The sequence below is a fragment of the Saccopteryx bilineata genome, chromosome 2 (assembly GCF_036850765.1).
Source record: "Saccopteryx bilineata isolate mSacBil1 chromosome 2, mSacBil1_pri_phased_curated, whole genome shotgun sequence".
NCBI lineage: Eukaryota > Metazoa > Chordata > Mammalia > Chiroptera > Emballonuridae > Saccopteryx > Saccopteryx bilineata.
Window position 1 is genome coordinate 155,113,991 of NC_089491.1, and position 21,357 is coordinate 155,135,347.

At 46.7% G+C, this 21,357-nt stretch overlaps 1 protein-coding gene across 1 annotated transcript in view; it reads left to right on the top strand.

Moving 5' to 3' along the window:
* Nucleotides 1-21,357, top strand: part of CACNA2D4 (calcium voltage-gated channel auxiliary subunit alpha2delta 4) — a 114,602-nt gene that overhangs the window by 9,631 nt on the left and 83,614 nt on the right. The window contains 12 exon segments of the mRNA XM_066258237.1: nucleotides 1,017-1,179; nucleotides 1,547-1,678; nucleotides 9,836-9,896; nucleotides 10,535-10,685; nucleotides 12,077-12,151; nucleotides 13,915-14,004; nucleotides 14,111-14,224; nucleotides 14,631-14,709; nucleotides 16,402-16,535; nucleotides 18,031-18,108; nucleotides 18,877-18,957; nucleotides 19,507-19,581. Of these exon segments, the coding sequence (XP_066114334.1) occupies nucleotides 1,017-1,179; nucleotides 1,547-1,678; nucleotides 9,836-9,896; nucleotides 10,535-10,685; nucleotides 12,077-12,151; nucleotides 13,915-14,004; nucleotides 14,111-14,224; nucleotides 14,631-14,709; nucleotides 16,402-16,535; nucleotides 18,031-18,108; nucleotides 18,877-18,957; nucleotides 19,507-19,581 (1,233 nt within the window).

Genomic DNA, 21,357 nt, shown 5'->3' on the forward strand with positions numbered 1-21,357 from the left:
GCCTCTACCCAGATCAAGTCAAGAGGCCCATGGACCAAATAGCTCTAGGCCTATAACATGTCCGTACAAATGGTGAAGCGTTCCCACAACGCAGAAGAAAGAGGAGCTTGGAAAGTCCCACAGACAGGGTGGCCTCCAAGCTGGCCCATGTTGATGGAGATTTGAGCAGCTGAGGGCATGAGGGTGTCTAAGCTGAAGGAAAAGAAATAAAAATACATACAATTAAGGAAATTGGCAGTGGTCAGCTCTGTATATCCAGGGAATGGTGAAGCAGAAACTGGCTGTGGTAAAGGTAGGACTCTGGCCTTTATTCAGCCTGAAAGTCACATATTCAAGGTTTTGAGCTGGGGTGGAGGGGGTGGACACAGCCGGATTTATGCCAGCACTGTTGTGACATGGGCAGGACATGGGGAGGGGCGGGTGGAGGGGCTGAGGGTGCTCTTCACATCTGAACCACGTGGTGTGAAGAATGTGGCAAAGAGGGTCTGATGAAGGCTCCGAGCAGATCCAATGCTGTGTGTCAGAGCAGAGAGCAGACTGGCGGCTCCTCAGGGGACACCGGGACACAGGCTGCAGGCTATTAAAGAGAGAAGCCTCACCTCTCAGGGCTGCATTCTGTGGATTTCTAGGAGTCTCCCCACTGATGAAGCAGGTGGTGCTGACAAGACGGCTCCTGTCTCCTTATCTCCCCTGAAGTCGGCCTGCCTGTCTCTGTCTCCATCTCTGGCTACGTCCACCCATGATAAATAAAGTGGAGAACGGAGCAATAACCTGGACAACTTACATAAAAACCCAACTGAATCAACCATCCGCTCTAATTATATACGAATGTGCCCCCAATCCTGTGGGTCATCACCTGAACTGCTTAGAGAGGGGGCTGGTGCAGACGCTGTCAGTCCGCCTAACGTCTCTCTCTCGGCTGAGTCCTCTAATAGCACCCTTTCTCTTTCTCTCTCGCTCACTGGGCTGGTCCCCGTGTCTGCGAGGCTACTGGTCCGCCGTTCCCCTCTGCCCAGTTTGACTACTACAACTCAGTCCTGATCAACGAAAGGGATGCAAGTGGCAAGTACGTGGAGCTGGGGGCCGAGTTTGTCCTCGAGTCCAACGCACACTTCAGCAACCTGATGGTGAACACGTCCCTCAGCAGTGTACAGCTGCCCACCAACGTGTACAACAAAGGTAGTCCCTCCCTGTGGCCCGGTGTGGTGGTCTGGGTGCTGCTGGTGGAGGTCCATGCTTTGCCCCCATTTTCCTGAGGAGCCCTGCAGGATGTGACCTGATTCTCCAACCTACCTGACCGAGAACGCAGAATGGGACCTCAGGGCCGGGAGAAAGCCCAGTGCTTATGGCCTCAAGGCTGTGAGCGTGGTTCTCCAAGTGAGACGTAAAGGGGAGTTATGAACTACATCATTGCAGGTTGTGCGTGCATGCACGTGTGCGTGTGTACGCATGTGTGCGCGGGTGTGTGTTCAGCAGGTGAGGAATTGGTCGCAGTTGCTTCTGATGTAGCGTACCTTATGGTTCCTTCTACAATCTCTCCCTTTAGACCCAGATATTTTAAATGGAGTCTACATGTCTGAAGCGTTGAACCCTGTTTTTGTGGAGAACTTCCAGAGAGACCCAACACTGACCTGGCAATATTTTGGCAGCTCAACTGGATTCTTTAGGATCTACCCAGGTAAGGACATGGGGGGCATCTTCAAGATCCTCTGGGCTCTTTGCTGTGAATAAGGCAATAGGGGTATTGAAGATGGTCCCTGGCACTTAGACCCTAGTGAAGGGGGTTAGCCTGCTATCCAGAGTCACCTCCAACCAGCACTTTGACACTTTTCACAACATTATATATACATTTTCAGCAAATAACTGTTGAATAAATGAATGAATGAAACACCATGGTAACCAATAAATGCTCATATCGAACTCTTGTCTTGTGAAAAGCATTGTGGAAGATGCAAAGGAAGATAAAACAATTATTAACTTAAGAAGTTTATATCTTAAATGGAGATATGGGGCATACTCACCTAGTATGTTCAATAGCAATGTAGAGAGGTCATGGGTCACTGTGTGATTAATGGCCAACCTTATAGATAGGATGAATGAAACTTCCTTGTCCACCAATAAAAATAGAAAACAAAAATAAAGTCTACCACAAAATTAGTAAGAGTTCTGCTCTTTTTTAACTTCTCATTTAAAATAATTCACCTCCGCACTTTACTCCAACCCATTTTTTATATTTTAATAAACTGTCCAAAGTCTTAACATTGCCCTGTTTTTCTAAAGTCCCCTCTGTGTGCCCAGACTGGAAAAGCCAGTTCCTTTCTAGGAGTAAAAAGGGACCTTGAAGCCCAGGGAGTCCTCCATTAGCATGCTCCCTTCTCTTGGTTCTTCTGTTCTCTGGAGCCTCAGTAAACAAGTTTATCCCTCTTCCTCTTCAGCACTTCAGATGCTTGAACCCAACTCATGGGTCTCTCAGTCATCTCCAGGGTAGAACTCCTGTAAATTTGTACTCTTGCCACATCAGGGCTTCCAAAGGAGTCAATTTGTGTGCAAACAACACAATCCAGGTGTGAGCCATCGGTCTTAGTAGGGAGAGTGCTCTCCACCCACACTCACATTTTCAGATACATATCCACCCTCTGGTGGACAATAGGGGGCTGGGATAACCCTTGATCAGGGCACACTATCCCCATGGATCCATGTAGGTCTATTGTTACTTATTTTAAACTTTATTTGTAGCATAATAATGCCTGTATATACATCGCCAGCATGAAAACTAGATTACCGATGATTTACGTATGTGCTCCTCCTGTCTTGCCACCCCCCCCCCCCCACCATGGACCAGGTAATAGCCATCCTAAATTAGGAGTTTTTCACTTTATTTGGATTTTTTTGGCTGTCTGTTCCTTTAGTTATTTAGTTTTATCTTATGTTTACACACACACACACTTGCTTAAACAATATATTGCTTTGTTTTGCTTGTTTTTGATATTTATAAAACCGGTTTCTGAAACAAACTTTTAGAACTTGCTTTTTCATTCATAATACCAAGATTCATTGGGTTGTCACATATGGCTATATATTTTGCCAGTTTTATTCCTGTATCTTACTCTTTGGGGTCCAAATATCAGTTTATCCATTCTCCTGATCCTATCTGGGTTGTTTCCAGTTTTGTTTTTCTTCCTTATTTTTTACTTTTATTAACTATGTCTTAGGAACATTCTTATAAGAGTTTTTCTTGGCATATACCCAGGAATGAAATTGCTAAGTCCTAAGATACATGATTGTTTAAATCTGACAAGAAAATACCAAATTATTTTCTGAAATGCTTGCACCGATTATATTCCTGCCAAAAATAAATAAGAGATCCTATTGATCCATATTTTCTCAAATCTTGGATTTTGGTAAACTTTAAAAAATTTTCATTATGATTTTTTAGTACAAAACGGTATTGCAGTGTGATCTGGCCTTGCGCTTCGCCGACCCCTTGTGAACGTGAGCATCTCTTTATGTGTCTTTTGTTATATGTATTTCTTCTCCTGTGAAATGCCTATTATGCCTTTTGCTTAATTATTGATTGACTTTTCTAATGTTAACCAATCCTGGCATTCCTATGATAAACCTAATTTGATTACAGTACATTAGTTTTTTTATTAATTATTGGATTTAGTTTACTAATATTCTGTTTAGAATATTTGCATGTATACTTGTAAGTGAAATGATAACTTTTCTTTTTTGTGTACTCTCCTTGTCTGTTTTTGAAAAATATACTAGCTTCATTGAATAAACTGGGAATTATGCTCTCTTTTTCTGGTTTCTGGGAATATTTAAATAAGATCAGAATGATCTTTTCCTTAAAAGCTTGGTGAAATTTACCTATAAAACCAGAGAAAGCCTGATGTTTAAAGTTTTTAAATTACCACTTCAATTTATTTAATACTTGTAAGACTAATATGGCTTTCTATTTCTTCTTAATTTGATAAAATACTTTTCTAAAAATCCATCCATGTCATCTGAGTTTTCAAATCTGCTTCTGTGAAGCTGTTGTTCTCTCACTAGCTTTTAAATCTCCACCATGTCTGTAATGTCCCCCTTTCATTCATGTTCTTATTCGTTTTTTCCTCTATCAATCTACCACTGATTTTCCTATTTTGTTAGTCTTTTCAGGAAACCATCTTTTGTTTTCATTGATTGCTCTATATTATTTATTTGTTTTTTATTTTATCCCTTTTAGTTTTATCTTTTTTCCCCCTTTTACTCTGCTATTTCTTCTCCTAACTATTTAAATTGGACACTTAGCTTTAATTTTTAGCCTTTCTTTGTTTCTTAAATACTCATTTATGGCTCTACCTTGTCCCTACGAACTCGACTTTTGCTCCATATCACAAGTTTTGATTGGTAGTGGGTTTTAAAAAAATTATTGATTAGAGTAAAATACATTTAACATAAAATTTACCATTGTAACCATTTTCAGGTGTATGACTCAGTGGCGTTAAGCACATTCACATTGTTGTGCAACCATCACCACCATCCATCTCCAGAACTCTTTTCATCTTGCAAATCTGAAACTCTGTACACATTAAAAAAGTAACTCGCCACTCCCTCCTACCCCAAGCCCCTGGCCATCACTAGTCTACCTTCTTTCTCTGTGAATTTGCCTACCCTAGGAATCTCATGTAAGTGGAATCTTATAGTATTTGTCTTTTTTGTGAATGGCTTATTTAACTTAGTGTACTGTCCTCAAAGTTCATCCATGTTAAAGCATGTGTCAGAATTTTCCTCCTTTATAAAGCTAAAAAATACTCCATTGTATGGATAGACCACACTTTGTTGACTCGTTCAGCCATCAATGGATACTTGAGCTGCTTCCACATTTTAGCGATTGTGAATAATGCTGTTAAGGATATGGACGTACAAATAACCTCTTTGAGATCATGCTTTCCATTACTTTAAGTTTGTACTAAGAAGTGGAATTCCTGGATCCCATGGTAATTTCATTTTTATTTGGGAAGGGGGAACTGCCATACTATTTTCCATAGTAACTGCACCACTTTACCGTTCCACCAACAGCGCCCAAAGATTCCAATTTCTCCATATCCTCATTATTCTGTGTTTTGTTTCTAATAGTAGCCATCCTACTGAATGTGAGGCAGTATTTCATCATGGTTTTGATTCACATTTCCTTAACAATTAGTGATGTTGATCATCTTTTTATGTACTTTTTGACTATTTGTATATATTCTTGGAAGTTCTTCGTTCATTTTTGAATTTGGTTGGTTGTTTCTCTGTTGTTGAATTCTAGGAGTTTTTTTTATATATTGTGGATATTAACCTCTTATCAGGCATGATTTGCACACATTTTTCCCATTCTCTAGTTTTCCTTTTCACTCTCTTGATTGTGTCATTTGATACACAGAAGTTATTGCCTCTGTTTTTAGTGTCTTAGTAGTGTTATAATTATCATTTGCTTCTAAATATTTTTAAATTTTCCTGATTTAGCCTGACCAGGCAGTGATAGAGCATTGGACTGCGATACGGAAGACCCAGGTTTGAGATCCTGAGGTCACCAGCTTGAGCCCAGGCTCATCTGGTTTGAACAAAGCTCACCAGCTTGGACCCAAGGTCACTGGCTCGAGCAAGGGGTTACTCAGTCTGCTGAAGGCCCATGGTCAAGGCACATATGAGAAAGCAATAAAAAAACTAATGATTGATGCTTCTCATCTCTCTCCGTTCCTGTCTGCCTGTCCCTCTCTCTGTCTCTCTCTCTCTGTCTCTGTAGATTAAAAAAAAAAAATTCCTGATTTAATCTTTAATCTTTTGGTTATTTAAAAGTGTGTTTTAAAGTATACAAACATAGAGATAATTGATATTTATATTTTTATTATAAATGTATTATAATTGAATTTCTTTGTAGACAGCATGGTATATGTGATACTAATTATGTGAAATTAGTTGAGATTTAGTTTAATAGCCTCATATGTCATCAAGTTTTATAAATATCCCATGTGTTTGAGAAGAATATGTGTGCTCTAATTGTGGGATGTAAAACTCTGCCTATGCCATTAGATTAAGTTTGTTAATTGTACTCTTTAAATTTTCCACATCTTTGCTGATTTTATGTCTGCTTGGCCCTTGTTAGCCCTTAGAACATATTGCATTTAAGCCTTTTTTCTGATATTCATAAGAAATATCAATATGCTCTTGGTTATCCTGGTGTGTGTGTGTGTGTGTGTGTGTGTGTGTGTATATATATATATATCATTTTACTTCCAATCTGCTATATCATTTTGTTTTAGTCATATCTCTTGAAAATAGTCTATAGCTTTTAAATTATCATCCAAAATGGGGCAACATTTTCTGCTAGTTGGCAAGTTTGGCACATTTACATTTATTGTAATGATATATTTAAACATGATTATCTTATTTTAAAACTATCTTGTTTAAAATTTATATTTGTACCTTATTTTTTGTTTCCTTTTTCTTCTTTTATTTTCTCTTTTTTGAGGACTAACCTTTTCTTTTTTTTTTTTTTCATTTTTATGAAGCTGGAAACAGGGAGAGACAGACAGACTCCCGCATGCGCCCGACCGGGATCCACCCGGCACGCCCACCAGGGACGATGCTCTGCCCATCCTGGGCGTCGCCATGTTGCGACCAGAGCCACTCCAGCGCCTGGGGCAGAGGCCACAGAGCCATCCCCAGCGCCCGGGCCATCTTTGCTCCAATGGAGCCTTGGCTGCGGAAGGGGAAGAGAGAGACAGAGAGGAAAGCGCGGCGGAGGGGTGGAGAAGCAAATGGGCGCTTCTCCTATGTGCCCTGGCCGGAATCGAACCCGTGTCCTCCGCACGCTAGGCCGACGCTCTACCGCTGAGCCAACCGGCCAGGGCCTAACCTTTTCTTAAAAATTAATTTCCTGTTTTCTCTTTTTCTGTCGGTTAGAACTTATTCCTTTGTTTTTATTTTTTTAGTAATTACCCCTTATCAAGCATATTTAACGAGGTAGTAAAATTAAAGAATAATTTTACCCTTGTTCAAGTCAAAAAAGGACTTTAGAACTCTTCTACTTACATCTCCTTGTCCCACCTTGATTTCCATTTTATTGTCATCTAAACATTTCTCTTTTTATCCCCACAAATTAGACGCTGTGACTGCTATCTGATGCCAACATCGCTAGTTTGGCATTAGGTACTGTTTACCATTCTGTTTGTCCACCACTCCTCCAAGCGCCTCAAGCTGACTTTCCCAGGCTCCTGCTCCTCCTTCTACAGGTGCATCCTCCAGCAGTCCCTTTCCACTGGAGCTCCAGTGCCTTGTGTTTACCTACAAACATTTTATTTTATCCTCATTCTTTTTTATAATTTTAAATCTTTTCTTTTTTCTTTTTGCAAGTTATACAAATCATTTCCTGTTGTCATCCTATTTGAGCAGAAAAGGCCAAATCCTACTTCTTTTTACTGGCTACAATTAACTGACAACGCTGCATTTAGTGACAGTCACCTGAGAGACAGCTTACAGTAAATAACAGCGCAGGGGAATGGGAACCTCAAGTAGAATTCAGAAAACAACACCGGAGCCTTATATCCTCACTCTTGAGTGATAGTTCCACTGGGAATGCGCTTCTTAATTAACAATTATATTCTCTCAATGGCTCAAAACATTTTCTACTGCCTTCTGGCTTCCGCTGATGTTGAGAAGAATCTGCTATTAGTGTAACTGCAGTTCCTTTGAAAGTCAGCGTTCCAGCTTTTCTGGCTGCTTTCAAGGTCTTTATTCTCCTTTGGAGTTCTGAAGTTTCACCATGTGTCTACAAGTGGACATCTTTTCTAGTTATCCTGCTTGGGATATACTGTGCTTCCTGGATCTGCGGATTCATGTTTTTATCAGTCCTATCCTAGAAGGTTTGCCATCATTGTCTTTGTAACCATGATGTTTCCATGTGCTCTCCTTTGTCTCTTTCCGTGTCTCCAGTAGAGCATATGTTAGAGGCTCATTGTAGCTTTCACAGGATTCTGGAAAAACCCTTCAAATGCCTGAATCTTCTCTTTACCTGTGAAAAATCCACTATGCATTTATTTTTTTTCAACTTTAAATTTTTTTTTACATTTACAAAAGTTCCATACTTTTAAGGCTGTGTCTTTGTGCCTAATCATTTCTTGTACATTTTTCCTTGTGATTTCTCCAACATAGCTGTCTTACACTTGGTACTTGGTAGTCTCAATACCTGTCATTCTCAGGAGGACACATCCAGTGGTTCCCGCTGCCTCTCACTTGTGGGGCTGGCAGCCCTACTTGGTAATCTTTGCTCGTGAGGCTATGCTGCCTGTAATCTGTGGAAATCCTGCAGATCTGATTTAGGGAAGCTTACCCTCAAGAGGATCACTTCTGTTTCTGCTTGGAGTTGAGGGTACCCCCACCCAGGGCCACCAAAGCCCTCTTCCAAGGTTCTCGCTCAGAGTCAAGAACCTCAGACGTACTTTCTCCTCCTTGTTACTGTTATAAGCATCAAATTCCCCACAGCCATGCTGCTGTAGGAATATGGCCTTAGGAAATCCTACTACTCACAGCCACTGCAGGTTGGCGTCTGAGCCCTGCTGCTCAGGCGCCCACCACACCGGCTCTGCTCGTGATTCTTCCTGCTTCCTCTGCCAGGCCGTGGCTCTGGGCTGGCTGGCCCCGTCTCTCACCCTTGGAACTCAGCTATCATTTAGTATGGGGAGTATGATCTCTGAAAACCTCTCCTCCCTTTGCCAGACCAGCAGTGCCTCCAAGTGCATACCTCGTGTGAAGTCTGATCACTGTAGAACAGGAAGGTCCCTTAGAGTTTCTCTAGACATTCATGATACGGCCACAATATTTTTTTTTCTAGCCCAAACACACTTAATACAATTTTACTTGTTATCTTTAATCTCCTTATTGTGCACCACTTTTCCCAATCATTATTTTCAAATGGAGAATCTATCATGAAGGATGAGTTATCTATGCTTTATGTATGTTTATCCAAAATTTTTATTAGATAAATAGGGCAAAATCTAACCCAACACTGCTAGTGGGCCAAGGTGAAATCTTTCACACCCAATTCACTTGTCCTTCAATTCACATGACAAACACTTACGGAGCATCAACTATGCTCGATGCATGTCAGACGCTGCGCCAGGAATGGGCAGACCTTGCAGACGTGCTGGGGTTGGTTTCAGACTGCCGGAGTAAAGCAAGATTCTCAGTAAAGTGAGTCCCAATCCGTTTGCTGGTGGAGGGCCTTGCCTTGCATTTGTGAAAGAGGCAGCGCCTCTGGGGCCCCGTAAAGCAGAGCGTGATAGAACGAGGCACCGGTACTTGGAGTTCCCACCTCGGGGAACTGTGATCTTGTAGCCAAATCATCTCCCACCCAGGTAACAACAAGGACCGTGAGCACTGACAGGCAGCCTGACAAGAAGCAGGTGGGCAGGAAGGCAGGTCACCCAGCTCTCCCATCACTGTGGGTGGTAATGGATGTTAAAGCCATGCCTTCCCAGTGCTTCCCCTTCCACAATCCGATGTGAGATTTAGATTTATGGGACCACAGATAAGTCCCAAGCACAACATATCAGGGTCCTACTGTGAAATTCACCCCATCTCTGGAGCTGGACAGTGTGAGTGGTGACTGTCACTCCATCGAGCTGGCCTTCCTCCTCGCCTGTTGCCTCGGTTTACAGGGTGCTCTGGTGGCCCCTTACCCTGATGTCCAGGTCCATGGCTGGCCCTGCCTGGCAGTCCTGGCACTCCTGGGTGTCGGCACCCAGCCAGGGGCCCTGGAGCAGCCTCACCGAGCCTGTGGAAGAGCCAGCCTTTATTTCCCTAGGCATCAAATGGACGCCTGATAAGAATGGAGTCATCACCTTTGACTGCCGGAACCGTGGCTGGTAAGAGCTCCCAGGGGAAAGCTCTCTGGTGCTGGCATCCCTCCTATAACATTTGGGTTTGGCTTAGTTCTCCCCAGCCTGCAGTCCAAGGATCTCAGTTATATCTTCACCTGACACAAGAGTAGGAAGCATCTGTCTTCCGCCCCTCCTGCTACAGCTGACCTCGCTGCAGGACTGGCCGCGTTTTCCTTTCCTGCCACATAGTTCCATCCAAGACGCTGAGCTGTCTCCAGATCAACTCTCTGCCAGGCTGCCTTCCCCTTCACACCCTCCTCCTTTGGCATATTTTAACAGAAACTGAGGGTGACATCCAGTTCTCTCCCCTCCTGCTGCCTGCCCTTCCGGGACCTTGGGTGGTCCAACACAGAGAGGACAAGGTTACCACCAGAACTTGACCTTCCTCCCACTTGACAGGACCATTAGATGGGCAAATGCCCAGTTGTTGCCCCCAAATGGCTTCAGAACTATGCTAAGCTAAGTGGTTATGAATCATGAGACAATCTGGCATCTTCAGGGAAGCTACCTGAACTCTGGATAAACACGAGCCAGAATCTGAACAGAAATAATGAGATTAGGTAGGGCGCTTGAGGTGGCTTTGATTGTGTCATCATTGACCTGTTCCTTTCTTTCTGCAAAAGGTACATACAAGCTGCTACTTCGCCCAAAGATGTAGTGATTCTGGTGGACACAAGTGGCAGCATGAAGGGGCTGCGGATGACTATTGCCAAGCACACCATAGCCACTATCTTGGACACGCTGGGAGAGAATGACTTTGTTAATATCATTGCGGTAAATGTGCCTTCCTATTCTAGAATAGCTTTCTTCTGCCTGCACTGGGATGACCTATACCCCCAACCATGTGATGCCTCACACTGTAGAATGCTCCTTCTGTAGCTGGGGCTCCTGACCTAGGGGAGGACCAAGGGTAGACTGTAAGAGGTCTGTAGAGTTTTTGAAATTGCATTTATGTCCATTTTTATAAGTCCACAGAGTTCATTAATTCAGGTAAGTCTGGGATGTAACAAAGATTAAGAAGCATTGGCCCTGTGTCAACACCTCACTTATCCCGCCCATGTGCTCTTAACTGGCAACCATCGCTGACTAGCCTCTCCATTCGGATGTAGAATGAGTGACCCCTGGGATCCTGCTTTCCAACAGTCCCAGTTCTCCCACTCCCTCAGCTTAAGTCCAGACACATGAGGTGAAAGGTGAAAGCAGGTGGGACACCTAGACAGGGACCAACAGCTCCTGGTCCTGCTTTGACAGCAACTCTTTCTGCCAGAAAGGTAATGTTTGGGGAAGATCTAGCAGGAAGAAAGGGGACAAGTGAGGAGGATGCTTCCAATGCAGTGAAGGAGTGGACCGGCACAGCCTGCACAGGGGCAGTGCTGACAGCTCCCTAGAGGTTCCATTTTGAAGGCTGCCTGGTATAAAACTTTCTCCCCCAACCTGCTACATTGCTTAAAATGCTCATCTTTGGTGGAATGTACTTATATAGTAAAGAAATACCAAGGCAAAATGATTTATCTTCAGAATGGTCGTCCTGGGTTTATGAGAACGGTCCCCTCATCGCTGAGCTGCTCCCCAAGGCCGGAGTCGCTTGCTCTCCCAGGTCCTCTAAACCCCATGCTCCCCATCTCCACCACCTCTCCCTCCCAATTCCTGACCTGCAGCAGAGACAGACAGCTACCAGGACAGGTCCCACCACTTTGCAAGAGAGAGGTGTGCTCCTGCTCCTCCCTCACAGCCTGTTGATAGCAAAGGACCCCTTCATAAATGCAAGGCAGAGAGAAAAAAAGCAGTTTCTAATTCCTGGACCCAGGCACCAGGGGAGTGGGGGGGGGGGCGGGGGGGCTAGGCAGCATAGACCAGAAGAATTCTCTCAGTAGCTTGCCGTTCTCGGTGCGCCCTAGGGAATAAACATGGCTCAGCCTCCCAAGATGTTGAACCAAGACCATAACTTGAGGGATAATTTTTAAAGTGAAGGCCCTGCTGTTCTCTGTACTCCCAGCTCCCTACTAATAAAAATTGCCCAAAGCATAGGGTACCCCCAAGATAATATATACAGGCACCTAGGTGACCACAGTCCTGACCAGCCTGTGAGCTGCCCAAGCACCATCACGGGCCCTGACTTTCCAAATGACCCCTGCCCCTTCCCCCCTGCCCTCTTTCCTCTGCAGTACAATGACTACATCCATTACATCGAGCCTTGTTTCAAAGGGATCCTTGTTCAGGCGGACCGAGACAACCGCGAGGTGAGTGTCCACATCGCGCGGGTGCCTGATGTTTCTGAGCCCCGGTTCCACTTAGAATGGTGGGAGTCATCTGTGCAGCTGCCTGGTGGCCCCTTTTACTCATTCCCAGGGCATTTGGAAAGGGGCAAAGCGGGTCTGCAGTCACCCACACAAATAAGCCCAGGGACTTGTCCCCATGAATGTGCAGCCTGCTAACCACAGCAAACAGCAAGCAAGACGAGACCTCCACCTGAGGACAATCTTGCTTCTTCAGGACTGGTTTTCACTCTGTGGATTGTCCAGGATTAGGTTTTCCAGTCTGTCCTCCCCTCCAGCCCCGGGCCTTTCCACTGTGTCAGTTTTCATGAGGAGCTGCCCCCAAAAGAGGAAAGATTCAAACCCATTGTGTTGAGTTTTTTTTAAAGGCCAAGGAGGAAAGTATATGGTAACTTTTATTTTTATTTTTTAAAAGATTTTATTTATTGATTTTAGAGAGAGGAGAGAGAGAGAGAAGGGGGAGGAGCAGGAAGCATCAAGTCATAGTTGCTTCCTGTACATGCCTTGACCAGGCAAGCCTGGGGTTTGGAACCGGTGACCTCAATGTTCCAGGTCAATGCTTTATTCACTTGCACCACCACAGGTCAGGCAATGGCAACTCTTTTTTAAAGTGAGAGCTGCTGTGTCACAGATCCTCCCCTCTGTGACTGGGGAATTGAGTTTGGCTTCCTCTTGAATCTCGTCCTTTGGCTTGCGCCCCTGGCAACCTCCACGATTTCCCCTGTGAAATGCTCGCTGTTGGCTAAGAGCTGAAATGCTGAGGATGCTGGGTTGCTGAGGCTGCTGGAGATGCTGAGGATGCTGGGGATGCTGAGCATGCTGGGAATGCTAGGACGCTGGGGTTGCTAGGGATGCTGGGTTGCTAGAGATGCTGGGGTTGCTGGGGATGCTGGGGATGCTGGGGATGCTGATGATGCTGATGATGCTGGGGATGCTGGGGATGCTGGGGATGCTGAGCATGCTGGGAATGCTAGGATGCTGGGATGCTGGAGATGCTGGGGATGCTGATGATGCTGATGATGCTGATGATGCTGGGGATGCTGAGCAGGCTGGGGACCAGGCACCCTCACAGGGGCCTGGACCAGCCTCTATGCTCTAGTTTAACTTACACTGGCACTTCCTTACAGTAGTGTGAATAGGTTGTGTCCAGCCACACACACTCTCTGTTTATTTTGGGGGCATTAGAGAAACACCTGTTGTGGGGGGCGGTCCAGCCATGAAATCCACTGGACCATGGGGAGAATGACTCCATGAACATGTCCTTCTAGGCCAGGGATAGTCAACCTTTTTATACCTACTGCCCACTTTTGTATCTCTGTTAGTAGTAAAATTTTCTAACTGCCCACTGGTTCCACAGTAATGGTGATTTATAAAGTAAGGAAGTCACTTTACTTTATAAAATTTATAAAGCAGAGTTCCAGCAAGTTAAAGCATATAATAATAATTACTTACCAAGTACTTTATGTTGGGTTTTCACTAAGTTTGGCAGAATAAATCTTTATAAAACAACTTACTTTAGTTAAATCTATCTTTTTATTTATACTTTGGTTGTTCTGCTACCACCCACCATGAAAGCTGGAACACCCACTAGTGGGCAGTAGGGACCAAGTTGACTACCACTGTTCTAGGCAACAGCTCCAAATAGCCTCAGAAATTAAGCCCAAAGATGAAGGTATCCTGGCTCACTTCATCCATTGACACCCCTCTGGTTTCTTACATTATAATAGCATTTCAAACAGCTGGTGGATGAACTGATAGTGAAAGGTGTGGGGGTCGTGGAACAAGCCCTGAAGGAAGCCTTCCAGATCCTGAAGCAGGTACTGCACCTGAGGAGGCCGAGGGAGAGCGGCGGGGTGGGAGACAGGCTGCGCGGCGAGGGCAGCTCAGAGCCTGTCGCCATGGAGCCCCCGTTCCCCTGCACAGTTCCAAGAGGCCAGGCAAGGAAGCCTCTGCAACCAGGCCATCATGCTGATCACAGATGGGGCCGTGGAGAACTACGAGCCTGTGTTCGAGGAGTACAACTGGCCGGACCGCAAGGTTACTTTCCTGGTGGCGTTCGAGGGGCAAGGGGAGATGGCAGGCAAGGAGAGCATCCTGCTGCCATGATGGGGTGGCCCAGAGAAGCCAGGCCTGCCCTGAGTTCAAATAGCCCGTTAGTAAGTTCAAAAGTCCCGGACTGGTGTTCCAGAGTTGTGGTGACCCTAGGCACAGAGCACTCATGCAAGAGGGCTCAGGGCGAGAGGCCAGGACATGGTGGTGAGGTGTGAAAATGGCCCTGGTGAGTCCCAGGGCTGCCAGGGCCCCAGGGTCCTTTCTGATCCAAAAGAGGGAGAATGGAGAACCCAAACTGTGTGGCAGACATGGAAGACTCACACAAGTTATGTCAACATTGCTCACGGCTAGGAGTTATGGCCGGTGAGTCTATCTGTGTCTTGTGGACCAGGTTCGAGTTTTCACTTACCTTATTGGGAGAGAAGTCACTTTCGCTGACCGCATGAAGTGGATCGCCTGCAACAACAAAGGTAGGTGACGTGTGGGCGGAGCACCTCGCGGCCTGTGCCTGAGCCTAGGTGGGACTGCATTATGCCATCACCAGAGGAGCTGAGCGATGGCTCCCGCATGGGGCGCTGCGGAGGGGTGGTGCCGTGTCAGGAGGACAGTATCTGCCCTTCCTCACTGGGAAAAAGCAAGAGAAAATGCAGACTGCTCCGCAAAGCCTTCTGCACATGCTTGATCATTCCTGAAAGGACTCTAAGTCACAAAGTTACCTGAAATGAAACTCTGAGGTCATCTATCTGTCCAGGGTTTGCAGAAGAGAGAACTGTCTCTTCAAATACAGCCTCACAGAAACTGCAGCATAGACAGAATGAGGCCAGGGTGGGACAGACAGTATAATGTAAGTTCTCTCTTGAGCTTATAGCTTCCATTCTTCTCTCTGCAAATTAAGCCCATTTACTCTGACTGCTCCCAAACAGAAAAGCAAAGGGCCATCATTTTCTTTAAAAATAACATTTTGTGTGCAAACAGTCCTCATATATCTTTGGCCAGAAACCAAGACCTGGGCCTCAAGTTTGGACCTGGGTTTGAATCAACAAAAATTTATTGAGCACCTACTGTGTCCCTGGGAAACTTTCCAAATGGTGGTCAGGTCAGACTCAGTCTTGCTCTTGCCGCTGTCCAGCTGGGGAGACAAAGCAATGAAGCATCAGGATGGCACCCTCTCAAGTGCGCTGTGGGGGCTGAGGGGTGCAGGCTGTGCAGGGAGCTGGGGCATGCGGGGCACTTCCCCCATTTGGAGGTGGCAGGGAAGGCTTCCTGAAGGGCAGAGTGTCTAAACTGACATATAAAGAACTGGTAGGAGTCAATTAGACATAGAGAGCAGGGAAGGGTGTTCTAGACAGAGAGAATAGTATGTGCAAATGGTTTAAGACAAGAGGCATGCTGGGAACGTAGAGCTGTCCCACTTTACTGGAGTGTGGAGTGAATGTTTTGTGGGAGGCAATGAGCAGTGAGACCAGAGAGGTGAGTGTGTGGTAAACCAGCCTGTAAGCCATCTGCTCTTTTAAATACCACTGTGGCTACTGAGAGAGGCTATGGCGGCCTCTCCGTAACTGAGGAAGAACTGCAGTCACAGGAAGGATGAGGTAGGGGGGCTGCAACAGCTGTCTTAGCCTGGTGTTCCTGAACAGACCCTGGGACAGAGTTGCATGCAGGAGGCAGATGCCCCGTAAGGAAGCGAGGAGAGGCTGGCCCATAGGCCCTTGTTGTTGAGACCCTGCTCTTCCTGTGGCAGCTCTGTGACTGGGAGGGCCCCTCACAGTCCCCACCTGAAGCAAGGGCTGGGCCAGAGGTGGATATAATGGCGGACGCACCAGGCACATGCCCTGGGCCCCGACTTCTGAAGGGCCCCACAAAACCCCAAATTTACACTTTTTCTAATGTAAAGGGCCCAGTATTTTCTTTTACACTCGTGTCCTCAACCAATCTGAATCTGCCTCTGGGCTGGACCTTTGACTCTCCATCAGCACCCCTGGCCCCCGGCTACCCCTGGAAGAGGGACAACCTTGGGGAAAGCAGTGCCCTGTGGCCCAGAGCAGTGCCTGGTGAGGGGCCCCTGCAAGCCACCAGCAGCTATGGAGAGTGTGTGGGCCCCGCAGAGGGCTCCCCATGGACCACCCAGCCTTCCACAGCCACAAGGCCTTCCCCACCTCCAGGCTACTACACGCAGATCTCCACGCTGGCGGATGCCCAGGAGAACGTGATGGAGTACCTGCACGTGCTCAGCCGCCCCATGGTCATCAACCACGATCATGACATCATCTGGACTGAAGCGTACATGGACAGCAAGGTGGGGCTGGACCCCACTCCAGAGTTAGGGACCCCAGGGCATAAGAGTGACTTCCTGGGTGGGAAGTGTGAAGGGGTGAGCACCCTCACCCACTAGCAGACCCATGGCCTGTGTGCTGCCCCAGATGCCCTTACACGTTGCGAGTAGACCTGACCAGCACTGCTCTTCGGGAACACAGCCCCTCTGCTCCAAACTTGTTCCTCCTTCATTGTCCTTTCTCCCACCTGTTATAGGAAAAAAGGGGTCCAACCAGTAATTCAAGATTCTATAGCTTCATCTAGCACCCCCTCCCCAGCCCCTGCACTTACAAATAGACTGCCTGTAGGCAGCAATTACTCACACAATGGAAGAGATATTGAAGGTAGATTGTCAGATGAGACTTTGGGGAAACAGGGAACTTCTGGCCCCTCTCAAATCACATCACAGACACCTGCTCCAATGATGATGCATCAGACTAGGATTAAGAGAGACCTGGAAATAGTTGCTTAAGTAAGAGTAGATTTCTCCCACAGGTGAAGGAAGTCTAGAGGGGCTGGCCCAGAGCTGATAAGGAGACCACTTTCTGCAATCCCCTTGGCAGTAAATACAGATCTCTTGTTCTAAGTGGATAGTGGGACTCTAGTCAGCTGAAACCACTCATTTTTAGAAAACCTTACTTCCATACTCTAAACTGGAAGATCAGATGAGGAAGGGGAGGGAACTCGATGGCTTGAAGTTCTTCATGCTCCAAGGGCTACCACAGACCTCCATGGCTAGGGAATCCTCTGCAGTTGATCCCAAGGAAGATCAGACTTATCAGACACACCTGCACACACCACTTCTCAGGGTCTGTCTTGGTGATAACGTGGGGCACATGTGTGGTGTGTGGTCCATCCAAGGGGACTGGAGGAGCCAGCGCGGTGAGAGAAGAGTCTGGGTGGAAGGCCATCTCGGATGCCGGCAATGATGAGACTCTGGCATCTGCATGGGGAAGAAGCTGTGGGTTCATCCTGTGTGTGTTGGTGGTGGTGGTGGGGGGACCAGAGGCCACTACAACCGCACCATACCTGCTCTCCTGCTATGGCCCTCACCACGCCCTGTATTTGCCTGCGGCTCTCCCTTTTAACCGGCCTGGGCTGTAGTTTATGCCAACCTTGGGTCTACAGCAGAGAATTTTGGAAGAGCTTTTGCTGTGCAAACCCTTTTTGTTTTGGGCATGCCTGGAATGAACCTTTCCCATGGCTCACGCTCTGAGACAAGAGGGCTGAGTGAGCGAGCTCGGGAGCTGGGCTCTGGGATTCTGAGACTTGCCCTGGCTAAGCGATGCCAGCCTGGTCCTTCTCCCCAGTCCACCTCTCTCCTCCAGCTTTTTTTTTTTTCCCCCAGCAAAGAAGGGAAACTTTATTTGGGATTGCTTCTTCCCGTTGAAAGGTGACACAATAGTCAACCTTGGTGACTGGGTCCTCCGCACTGTGGGCTCTGAGCCCTCTGTCCTTTGCTCTTTCCTCCCTGGCAGCTGTCCACCTCACAGGCACAGAGCCTGATGCTCCTCACCACCGTGGCCATGCCAGTCTTCAGCAAAAAGAACGAAACGGTGAGCAGCCGCTCCCTGAGGAGCTGCAGCAGGGAGTAGAACTTAGCGCCAACACTGGCATCTTCAGACGATGGTTCTTGGCTTGGCTGGGCATTAGAGCCAGCTTGGGAGAGCTGTGAATGCAGATTTGAGGCCCTGGGCCCAACTGGCTTCATCAGAATCCCTTGCTTGGGAGGAGTGGGGTGAAGGCTGGGGTTTGGTCCGAGCTCCCCTAAACTCCCCAGTGACTCTGCTACGCCAGCCTGGGGCGGTCCCCCTGCTCTGCACTTGGGACTGCTGCCTTGGGGGTATCAGACTAATGGGAGCCACCTGCCAGCCTTTCAGCAAAACCACACTTACCTACCAGTTTGAGCCGACTGTAACTTGTTTGTGAAGGCCTCTGGTGAGGGAATTTCTAGAGCCTTCTATCCTCCACCTGGTCAGGAAATGTTTCCCTATAGGCACATTCTAAATAGGGTCCCTGGGATCCTGAGTCTTCAGCCTCTGCTATGAAGGTGAATATTTCATTCAACTTTATATTTCACTTAAATATTACAACTTAAATATTAATGTTGGTCATAAATCTTCCCAGCAGCTGAGATCCCTCCAGGGGCCTCTCTGCTAGGTTCCTGAATTGATTCCAGGGAGCTCAGCCTGAACTCTAACTGCAGGGAAGGACCCCCTGAGGCCTCAGTGCCTCTTCCCCCAGGCCCTGGGAAGGCTGAGGTCCAGTCTGGCCCTGCGCGCAGAGGAGCCAGACCTCCTGCGACCTCCCGTTTTCCCTTCCAGCGGTCCCACGGCATTCTCCTTGGGGTGGTGGGCTCTGATGTAGCCCTGCGGGAGCTGATGAAGCTGGCACCCCAGTACAAGGTGAGCCTGGGCCAGGTCTCTAGTGGGGTCACGGGCTCCCCAAAAGCTTTCCCACCAGGCTCAGGAGCCTCTCTGCTGGCAGTACAGCCAAGCCCAGAGCTGGGGTGGGGCCCTGCCACCCACCCCCAGAGAAGTACAGGCACTGAGCTTGCGAACAGTGTGGCCTATGTTACCACCCGATCAGACTTGCTCTGTGGGCTTTAGCAAATGTTTTTCCTTCCTAGGGCCTCAGTTGCTCAACCTGCTCTCCCATGCCATACAGTTAGTTGAGTTTTAGGAATGAGTGAGATTTTCATCAAAGCACCTAGAGTATATGGTGGGAAAAAGGCTGGGCGTTGGTGCACCGTATGATGGCTGCTGTTAACAGCAGAATTAGCAGAGGAATGCAGAATCTGTGGCTGGAAGCACAGCACTGGCTCAGTGGTGTTCCCATCTGAGACACCACTGCTGTGTGCTGCCACCTTTAGCTGCCCTGCGACCCCAAATCCCTTCTCAACTACAGTTCTCCAACACAGACAGCCTGGTGTCCCTCAACCCCTGTCTTTGTAGCTCGGAGTGCATGGATATGCCTTCTTGAACACCAACAACGGCTACATCCTCGCACATCCTGACCTCCGACCCCTGGTAGGTACAGATCTTATTTGTCTCAGGATCTTAACCTTATGGGATTCGGGGTACTTCATACAAACAGTTAAAACAATGAACACATGCTAGGCTTCATTGAGTAACTCAGTGGGTAACATGAGAAAGAAAAAATTTGAGTCATGGTCTTGTTTTCAAACTTTTCACAATCTAGCAGAAGAGACAAGGCAGGGATACCTGAACTGATTGAGAAGAGTCCAGGGAGCATGAGATGAAGTGGGCATTTCTCCCTGTAGGACGTGGCCACTCATGTTCCCATCACTCCCTCAGTAGCTCTACCCTCCCTCTTGGAGTCTAACCCTGGTACCAGTAGACCCAAAGGGGTGTGAATGTTGAGTTAACAATAAAATGTCAGAGGAGCTGTCTTGAGGGAGATGGGGGCGACAAAGTCGAGGCTCCTCTGAGCTTGTCTTGGGATGTGCCCTGAGTGTCCCTGCCTCCTTCCTATCTCCCTCCATCCTGATACAGGGACCTGGGGCATTTTCACGTGCATTCAACTGAACAGTAGATAGCCAAGAGAGGAGTTTCCAGCATTTTATCTAAAAGTTCTGCCTCCGGAGCTAGGGGATCCCTACTGCTCTACTTCTGATCATAGCACTTGGCCACTGTTTGTGGCAATAATGGCCACAGTTCTTGGTGTGATTGTTTGGAGCAGTGGGAGGAGGGGAGTCAGAGTTCTAGAGCAGTGGTCCCCAGCCCCCAGGCCACGGACTGGTACCGGTCTGTGGGCCATTTGATACCAGTCCGCAGAGAAAGAATAAATAACTTACATTATTTCCGTTTTATTCATATTTAAGTCTGAACAATGTTTTATTTTTAAAAAATGACCAGATTCCCTCTGTTACATCCGTCTGAGACTCACTCTTGATGCTTGTCTCAGTCATGTGATACATTTATCCATCCCACCCTAAAGGCCGGTCCATGAAAATACTTTCTGACATTAAACTGGTCCGTGGCCCAAAAAAGGTTGGGGACCACTGTTCTAGAGGACTTTCAGCGCTTTCCCCTCTGATAGTCTTACGCTGAATTGGGGTGGCAGCTGAGGACAATGACTAGCAGAGCATCTTTCTGAGAACTTACTAAAGGGCTTACCTGCCCAGCTGCCATTTGGAGAGATCAGTCTAAGCTACATTCCATTCCATTTGGTTCAGATAATTAGTTACTGAGTGTTCATAAGGCAACGGATTGAGCTATTTAAGGCAAACTATAAGGGTTCAGAGTAGAGAGAGGCCAGGGCACACTGGAGCCACTCTGTCTTCCCAATTCGGACAGTGCTGGGCCAGCATATAGACCCATAATGAGTCACTGACCTATAACAGTGGGTTCGGTAAAGGGCGGCCCCAGTGCCAACAAATGACCCACTAAGGAAATAATAAATGTGTTTATTTCTCATGTTACCCACTGGAGCTAAGTTGTAGAATGAAGGGGCATTGGTCAAAAATCCATCTATTACCACTTATGTAATCTAGACAAATATCAGACTTCAAGCAGTCAGTTCATATTGTAGATCTACTGTGTGCCTAACCTTATAATGCCCTGAGAAAATCTTATCATCTAATTAAGGAAATAGTCTATACACAAATAGACTTATACAAATGAAACAATTGAACGACAAGATAACCTGGACATGTTATCTTTGAATATACGTATCCTGATTTATTGATGTCACCCCGTTAAAAAAATAAAATTATTAAAATTAAAAAAAAAAGAAATTTGAAGCTGAAAAAAAAAATGAAACAATTAGAGAATAACACCATG